General features: G+C 42.9%; 1 protein-coding gene across 2 annotated transcripts; it reads right to left on the bottom strand.

The window, feature by feature from the left end:
- Positions 1-4570: 4570 nt before the first annotated feature.
- On the bottom strand, positions 4571-6975 carry LOC123105864 (uncharacterized). 2 transcript variants are annotated; one of them, XM_044528027.1, is made up of 4 exons: positions 6790-6975; positions 6497-6673; positions 5369-5641; positions 4571-5131 (listed from the first exon to the last, which is right to left on the bottom strand). In XM_044528027.1, exons 1-4 carry the CDS (start codon positions 6793-6795, stop codon positions 5078-5080), a joined length of 510 nt encoding a protein of 169 aa, XP_044383962.1. In that variant the 5' UTR covers positions 6796-6975; the 3' UTR covers positions 4571-5077. The 2 variants fall into 2 exon arrangements, with proteins under 2 accessions (XP_044383962.1, XP_044383963.1); XM_044528028.1 differs by having other exon boundaries at positions 6497-6670; positions 6790-6943.
- Between the last annotated feature and the right edge of the window lie 2160 nt (positions 6976-9135).

Genomic DNA, 9135 nt, shown 5'->3' with positions numbered 1-9135 from the left:
CTCAAAGTAACCCGTGAAGAAACAAAAAGGCAAAGAAAATAAGAAAATAAACAAAAAACTAAAAATAGACAACGAAACCCAAAGAAAACTGAAAGAAAAGTCAAAGAACAAAAAAAAAAGGAAAACAGCGCAACAGAGTGAAAAACATGCACAACACTACAGTACTAGGTCGACCTTGTATTGTAGTGATCCGAGGAAGCTTTAGGCAAGGCAAGGGTATATCTCGCCATAAGAGAGATATAGCCCCGGCGTTGTTCGACGTCCACAGGCGTCGAACAGGAGGAGGTCTCGGTCAGCCGTACCGGGGAAGTCCAGTAATTAAAAGGCCCATTGTAGGTTTCAAAGATCGAGGCCGAAGATACCTATTTTCTTTACCGTTGATCCAACGTAGGAGTGTACTACCATTTAAATGGTGATACAGTTTTGAGAAATTAGACAACTCTTCAACTATTAAGGGCCTGTTCGGAGTCTCACCACTCCAGAACTCCACTCCAGGAGTGGGGGTAGCTTCAGCTCAAAATAAAGGAGTGGGGAAACACCCGCTCCGCAGATCCTCGTATTTGTTGGAGCCGGCGGACTATCGAACAGAGCCTAAGTACATTAAGTCTAAATTTAGATGACAAATTTTGAGGTACATATCACCCACATGTTAAGGGATGTAGTTAAAGTTGTTAATGAAGCTTAATAGATGTAGCGGTGAATCATAGACCAACAAATCAGGCATGGAAATGCACTTATCTTTATATACCTAAATACTTGATCTTCATTACTCTAATTCTCTCAACATGCAACTATGTCTGGAGATTATTGAGGAGATTAAACTCCTACTCCTGCAAGATAATCATCATGTCATCTCCATGATCCATTGATCGTTGATTCAAAAAAAAAGATCCATTGATCGACGACATGCGTGGCGCATCGCCTCGCTCAGTTAGGGCTTCAAAGCATATGTATTGTCGTGTAGTTACGGTCCGGACCTGATGAACTTAATGTTGTGTACCAGACCGATCGCATGCCCGATGGTTAAGAAATGAAAGGCTTGTTCTCGCAAAGAAAAAAACTATGTCCAGAAGCCCAAAGTTGTGGCTAGTATGACGACATGCTGTGAGCGACGACTGTTGGTGCTTCGAATGGCGACGCCGTGTGCGAGGCGGTGCCACTAAGAGCGGACGGGCGCTTTTGCAGGGATGCTGTCGAGAGCGGTTGCCGCGCTCCAAGTGCGGTCGGCGTTTCAGGGGAGGGGCGCAATGCGCATGATGGGAAGAGAGGCGTGAGATGAAGGAATGTGTTGCCGGGGCGAGAGGGGTGGAGTTGAGCGATCGATCATACTATTGTCCGCGTATGGATCGTACGGTTCGGAGGGTGGCCAATCCTAGGCTAGAATCGTCCGGCCGATGCTGAGCAACACCCAAACACAGTATGAAGTTGATAAAAAAACTCCCACTGTGGAAAACTAAAATTAACAGGTACGGAGGGTGGCCAATCCTAGGCTAAAATTAACAGTATACAAGCTTGTCTTCACCTGGTCAGCAGCTCGAGCCCTTATTTGCTTGGTACTCTTTAGTGATCTAAACGCTTTTATATTTGTTTATAGAGGGAATAGTAATTAAAATTCATATTCTTATCACTAAACCGAGGTATTTTCCGCAAGAAAGAGACTAAACCGAGGTACATATGACATATTTTCTTCCTCTTTTGCAAATGGGCCCACAACTAATACGTTTCCATTAGAACCCTGGGGCTGGGATGTGCCTAACAGATTGCTCGAGTACAAATGTTTTGACCATGCAAGAAAAAGGTACAAATGTTTTGTTAAAAGAAAATGTGTCTATGAAGGACTCATGTCATAACGCATGGATAGTCTTCCTAGTGTTTACATTGGTCATCCAATAATCTTACACCACTCTGATCTGACCTGGACAAGATGTCTTTTGCCCGTGCAAAACCAACTGTTATCCCTATAGAACCTGTCCTGACCTGCTGCAGCCAATCGTTCAGATTTATGTCGATCCTAGTACAATGTTCTAGCTAGCCTCTCACTGCAGCGTTTAGGCTAAGAAGAGTCCAGCACGCCAAGCTCACTCTTGGCACCGGGCTTGGGCGTACGCCGCACACGCTCTCATGATTGCTGCACCCTAGACCGTAGAAACCTCAAGACACACAGGCCGGCAGCATGGACAAATGGCACTGTGAAGGCGATGATCTGTTTTGAACATGGCGCTGCCGCAGACCAGACCAACAGCGCTTCTTCTACGGAGAGCTGCCGGAGAAAAGTTGCACCCTGAGGTGACCACAATATTTTCGTGCTTCATGTTCATCCACATTGCAAAAAAGTTCTTGTTGGTTTTACAAGTTCAGGTTTACTTTCTGTACCAAGCAAAAAAATCCAAACGGTAGTGCAGTGTCGTTGTGATTCAGCAATAATTAAGCCCGTTGAAAGGGATAATCGCGCAATGAGTGTCGGGTCAAGCTGCTAAATACTCCAAGAGATTGGATGATAATTAGTGGCACCCACCAAAACCAGATACTAATTAGGTTCAGTACTACTCATTGCCTTTCCCCGGTCAATCAGTCAGTCAGTCACGCACCGTAATTTCATACATCGGGAAAGATCAAAAGGATGCATCTGAAAGAAGACACCACTCAAGTAGCCACCGCATAAATGGCACACCTTGGGCGCGCCATCATTCTCTTGCTATTCAGTCAGAGCTTCCCAAATTTCATGCATCACTCAAGTAGTCACCTCCCGGGCATGTCATGATGTCATCGTTTTTTGACTATTCATCACACCTTCCGAATTTCATACACATCAGGGATGTGTCAGTGCGGGATCTTTCAAGTTTCAACGCCCAAATCTGACTTATGGAAGCAATGCAATGTACATCAGAGTTTTAGAACCTAGGTACACGATTTTTTTAAAGGAGAACATCCCCGGCCTCTGAATCGGAGAGATGCATGCGGCCACTTTATTAAAAAATACGGAACAAACAAAGTATGGTCTGCAGAGTACATCTAGCTCGCAAAAAAGAGCAAATAAAAGAAGAGTACAAAGCTCAAAGTCGTATCCGGCTGGATGGAGAAAAACTAAGGACCTATCCTATGCAGCGACCGCCATCCAAACCGGTTGAAAAAACCCATGCTGCCATCTCTCATCGGTTGCACCTAGTAGCCAGCTGCTCCCTGGAGGCCGTAGTAGTGAGTAATGACCACGTACGGATCCATACCGTAGCCTTGAATATAACCTGCAAGAAAGTAACTACGGGTTTCCTGTTAAAAATCATATCATTCCTGCAGTTTCATATAGCTCAAAGAAGTGCGCATATTTCAATCCGAATATTAGACGCAATATGAGTATTCACCCCATTTAGCCACGTTCCAAACAACGTTTCAATGCTATTTGGAGGAATAATATTAAAGGCTACATGAACAGACCGCCAAAGTAACTTCGGGAGAGGGCAATCAAAAAATAAGTGGTGTATTGTTTCATCATGAACACAAAAACAACAACTTCATTGAAATCAATATACAGGTGACTGATTCACCATCTCAATATACATGTGACTGATTCACAAAACTTAGGAAAAAAACATATTTCTACCCATCATTTTTTTTGCAAAATAGATATTTTCCAGAAACTTACTCATGTAATTTTTATAAAATAAATGGAAATACTAACTGGGGAACGTTCCCTGGGAGAGGGGTGACAACTAAACATTTTTTATGGCATTTTTAGATGGTAGCATATGGCAATTTCTGCCCGTTGTTGCCTTATTTTATTTTATTTTTCAAAATCTGCTATGCTGTTTTGAAGAAATTGCCATACACCTTTGAGGAAAATATCACAAAAAACGTTCGTAAATGACACCCCTCAGAACGAATATTCCCTGGCTATTGGCGTCCAAAATAAAAGATCATTTGTGACCTTGGTAAAAATGATTTCGAGAGTGCGGCAGTTTAAGTTCCCCACTCAGACCGTCATAGTATTATTTTAAGAGTAAATTACTAACAAATATCTATATTTCCACATAAAATATCTATATGCAATTTTTGGATTTTTTTTATAGATTTGGCCTTGAAGAGGCAAAATGTGTGAAGGTTGTCATCTCCAACTTCTTTTTCTTAATACAGTACAAACGCAAATGCTCATACACTCACCCCTATGAGCACCTTTCAGAGACATCTACTCTCATTGAAAACGCATCGTCGAAAATTCTGAAATAAATGCAGAAACAATGCAAGCACCAAGACTTGAACCCTGATGGGCTAGGAATATCAGTGTCCATTTAACCATCATACCACATGTTGGCTCACTCCAACTTCATTTAGTTGAAACTGCGCTTCGTTGCAAACACACGTATAGGGATGTAGATGGACGTATGTAAAAATATAACTAGACCTAGCACTATTATATTAAAGTAATGAAGATTAGTATTCTCTCCGTCTCATAATACAAGAGCGTTTTCACACTAGCGGGGGTATGTTATTGGCTCTGTGAAAGCTTAGCGACAAGCGACGTCGTCGGCCTGAATCCCCACGCTAGACGATTTTGCAAAATGAGGAAGCGATGTTGTGATCAATCAGCAATTCCGGAAAGAATCAGCGCGCAATCACACCCTACTTCCGTACTTCGTAATAAGCTAGCACGAGACATGCAAAGAGTATACGTAGTAATGGATAAACTTGAAAGGGGTCCCAATGGAGTCGTAGAGAACAAGAGACCACCGCCATGGCTCCTGCTTTCTTCCTTCCTTCCTTTTCATGCATGCTCCACAGGCACGGAACAAGTCTCCCAACTACATGGACACATCGAGTAGCGGCAAGCCCATCGGGAAAGATGCACGCAACGGAAGGGAGAAAGCAGCACTCGAGTGGGCGCATCACGTCGGCGTCGCCGTCCCTCCGTCCATCCATCCGTCCATCCATCCTAATGAAACGCATAATGCTACGACTACAGCAGAGAGAGAGAGAGAGAGAGAGAGGATGTTTGACATGGCGTGACAGCATCATGCATGGCCCATGGCTTTCCGCTCCTCTTTCTCCACACGCACGCACACCAAGGCCGGATGGTTTGTGATCCCTAGGCGGAGACGCAGCCGAGACACCCGATCCACAGCCTTTTCGTCAGCCTCTTCTGCACCAAGGAATAAACACACCCGTCAGTAAGACCCTCATTAAACACTTGTGTCAGCCTCTTCTACTGCAGCCGTAGGAGCCAATAAACACTCGTCAGTAAGATAAGACTGTAGCTAAACAGTGAACGAGTAGTGGACTACATGATTCCTCTGTCAGTGAGATAAGACCATAATTTTAAGCAGTAAACACGAAAGGTCCTCCAGGTTTCGTGGGGGGCCACGGGTCGGTGACTTACGCGTGGGTTGTTGTGGCAGAGCATCTCCGGCGGGATCACGTAGAGGTCCTCGTCCACGGCTTTGACCACCCTCGCCCTGAGGGTTTTGGTGCAGCTCGCGGCGAGGTGGGCGTCGGCGGCGTCAGACACTTTCAGGTAAATTTCTATGGGCTTCCCCTGCTGCTGCTTCCTCGGCCCGTGCTCTTCGCGCAGCCCCACCACCACCTTCTGCCTCTGCCTCTGCCTCTGCTCCCCGTCCACCTCCAGCGTGCCGCTGTCACCCCACTTTACCACCTAGTGATAATGAGCACAGAGGTTACAGCAAAAAGTAACAGCGTTTTCACTGCGACCATCTGTTTTTTTTCAGGACAACGACATTTTTACTGCGACACCGGGACAGTGAAAAACTTATTATTGGACGTCATGACTCGTGACTGTATTTCGTACTACATGTTTTTGCTGGTCCTTTTGCTAGACTAGAGTGGCTGCCGCAAACGATGGTGTTTCTTCGTTTCTACGATGCTCCGAACTTTTCTACTAGTAGTAAAATAGTTTGTTCTAAACGTGTACAATACTCATTTAGTACTTCCTCCGTTTCATAATGTAGTGCCTATAGATTTTTTTGAAAAGTCAAACCTCATAAACTTCGACCAAGTTTGTGGAGAAAAACATTTACATCTAGAGTGCGTAACAGTGGCGGAGCTACGTTGGTTCCTGCAGGTGCCGTGGGCCCCCCAGCCTTGGTAAAACTACGTGGGGAATTTTTTAGGAAAGATTAAATTAAGAAAAATATTGTCTTCTGCCCCTTGCAAACACCCTTATTTCCTGTTTGGCCCCCTCAACGCATCTTGCCTAGCTCCGCCAGTGGTGCGTAACATATATCACTAGATTCATCATAAGATGTAGTTTCACATTATATATTTTTGGAATTGTAGATATAAGTCTTTTTCTATACAAACTTGGTCAAAGTTTGTAAAGTGTGACTTCTCAAAAAATCTATAGGCACTATATTATGGAAGGGAGGGAGTAGTAGTAATCTACGTATATGATGCAATCAGCAAGACTCGTCTGTTGTTTACAAAATCAGTAGCAAAACTCGTTAAGGCAAGAATCCGGCTTTTGCCGAGCAAGACTCCATGCACTACTCACCTTCTTGAGTGGCTTCGGTGAAGCCGGCAACGAGACGAACAGGCCGGCCTGCCTGGCGGAGTCCAAGCACTGGGTGGCCGGCCAGTCGCCGGCGCCGTCGCCGTACCCGTACCCGCCGTCGTCGTAGTAGTTCCACTCGCCGAACGCCGGGATCCGCCGCGGCCTCGCCCGCACCTTCTGCATGGTATAAACACATGAGCGGCATGCTAATAAGAGAAGCAAAACGCGGGAAGAGATGTAGACAGGCTGCCACAGATGCATAGATCAATGGCGTCGTCGATCGATCAGATTACCTTCATCGCAGCGGTGCGGTCAGCGACGGGCGGAGTGTCTGCTCTGCTTGCGACCTTCAAGCTGAGGTGGTGCTACGGTGCTAACGCTAGTGGTAGTAGCTAGGAGCAGAGCAGTATATTTATAGAGCGAGAGCGGGAGGAGCAGGGAGGGGTGGGAGGGAATGTTTTTGTTTTGCGCTCCAACGGGAGTAGGTGGTGGCTTGGCTACGCAAAAACAGAGCAGAGCAGAGCAGAGCAGGTGCAGTGGAGGCCAATGGTGGGTAGGGGCCGCCTCTGTGGGAGCACCCGTACGTACGGGTCAAACAGGTGAAGATGCAGGGGCGTCACTCACCAGGACTGTGGCTGACTGCCGCGTACGTGCTCACCGCAGCGCGTACGCCCAGCTTCGTCCCGTTCGCTTCTTCCCCTTCTTCTTTTTCGCTGCCTTCATTTTGTTCACTCAATTCTTTCTCTTAAACCTCATATGTTCATGTATATTCAAGAGATGCTCCCTCCACAACAAAATACAGACGTTCTTCATGCCCTATGCGAAACCGAAAAAACGTCTTATATTTTGGTACAGAGCGGGCATATGAGACCCTATTTTCTTTCAAATGAAAGACGCATGAAAAGCTAATTTCTGTTAAATGTTTGTGTATTTTATGTAAAGGTGTTGCATGTCTCAAAAATTTAGTCATGTATTTCTTTTTCAAAAATAAAAAAAGATCACGCGTCTTCATAAAGGTGGTCCGTATTTTACTAATATCCTACATATGGTCAACTGTTATTTTACACACAAAAAAGAGTATATTAAAAGGGTGTTCACGGTGTATTTAAAAAATCTTCATGTAATTCAAAACAGTGTTCACGACTAAAAAGAATGTTCATCGTGTATTCACCAAACGTCCATCGTGTGTTAAAAAACAGTTTGACGTCTATTTAAAAACTTCAACATGTATTAGAAAAAAACAAATCTGGAGGGAGTGGTCAGAGCACGACACATGGTGGCAGCTAAGAGCGCGTCAAGTGATGCGCTCTCAGTCCACCCCCAAGCGATCGTTGGGGGGCTCTCGAAGGAGCGCTCATCAACTAGTTGCTCTCTATTGTTCCATCGTTCTCGCCTGAAGTGTCTACAGTTAAGGGCCGGCCCATTCGTGCATACTTAAAAGAAATAGACTGGTTAGAACATGCGCAAAGGCTTTATTTTATTTTATTTCCTTTTTCATCATTTTTCTTTGTTTTGTTTTTGTTTTTTCATTTGTTTCCTTTTGTTTTCTCTCATATTTACATTGTTTTTTATGTACATTTTTGGTACACATGTAGTACATGTTTTTAATACACTTTCAATAGTTTTCAAATACAAAATTAATATTTATTTAATACATGGTCAACATTTTTTCCTATACACACTTACCATTTTTGAATCCTTGGTTATTATTTTTCAAATACTAGATTAACATTTTTTCTATACGTGGTCAACATTTTTTCGATACACATTTTACAGTCTTTTTTCATATCCTTGATTGACATTTTCTCCAAGATTAAAAAAGAAAATTCAATACATGGTAAACATTTTTTCGCTACACATTTAACATTTTTTCAAATTCTTGATTTACATTTTTCAAATACTATATTAACATTTTTGGAATACATGGTCAATATTTTTATAAAAATAAAAAATTTCAAATGCTTGATTATCATTTTTTCAGATACAGGATTATTTTAAAAAAATGGTGAACAGTTTTATACACATTTAACATTTTTCAAATCCTTGATTAACATTTTTCAAATACTTGTTAAACATATTTTCAAATGCTTATATTAACATTTTTAAATACATTATCGACTTTTTCCAGACACGTTATATATCTTTTGTATACATTTTTCGTATACATGAGAAACATTTTCTGTGTACATTTAACATTTTCCACATGCCTGATTAATATATTTTTTGAAATGTTTTGTGAAAAGAATTTTCGTAATATGTTTATTTAGAAAATTGGAAGTATAAACTAAGTAAAAAATAAAAACATGAAAAAACAAAAATGAGGCAATGGCCTCCCGTGCACTGGCTGGCCCATACGCTCGTGTGACTGCTAGGCGCTTCATTGAGTAGGAAGGTTGCCTATAACATGTAGAAGAAAGCCATCCAACGGAACAAAAAAGCAGTAGAAAAATATTTATTGGGCCGAGCCGGTCTAAACAAGTTTTGGTACCGAGGCGATGTAAAGAAAGAAGTAGTTTTCACCCTCAGATCCCACTCAATGTCTCCATAACCTCCAAAACAAGAATTTGGTATGATTTACACCCTGAAAATGTCAAAACCATTTTAATCAAACCCTGAGTGGTTTAGTGTCGCATCAAAAA

The sequence above is a fragment of the Triticum aestivum genome, chromosome 5A, assembly GCF_018294505.1.
Source record: "Triticum aestivum cultivar Chinese Spring chromosome 5A, IWGSC CS RefSeq v2.1, whole genome shotgun sequence".
Taxonomy (NCBI): Eukaryota; Viridiplantae; Streptophyta; class Magnoliopsida; order Poales; family Poaceae; genus Triticum; species Triticum aestivum.
The sequence above is the reverse complement of the archived record's forward strand: the minus strand, read 5'-3'. Positions and strand labels throughout refer to the sequence as shown.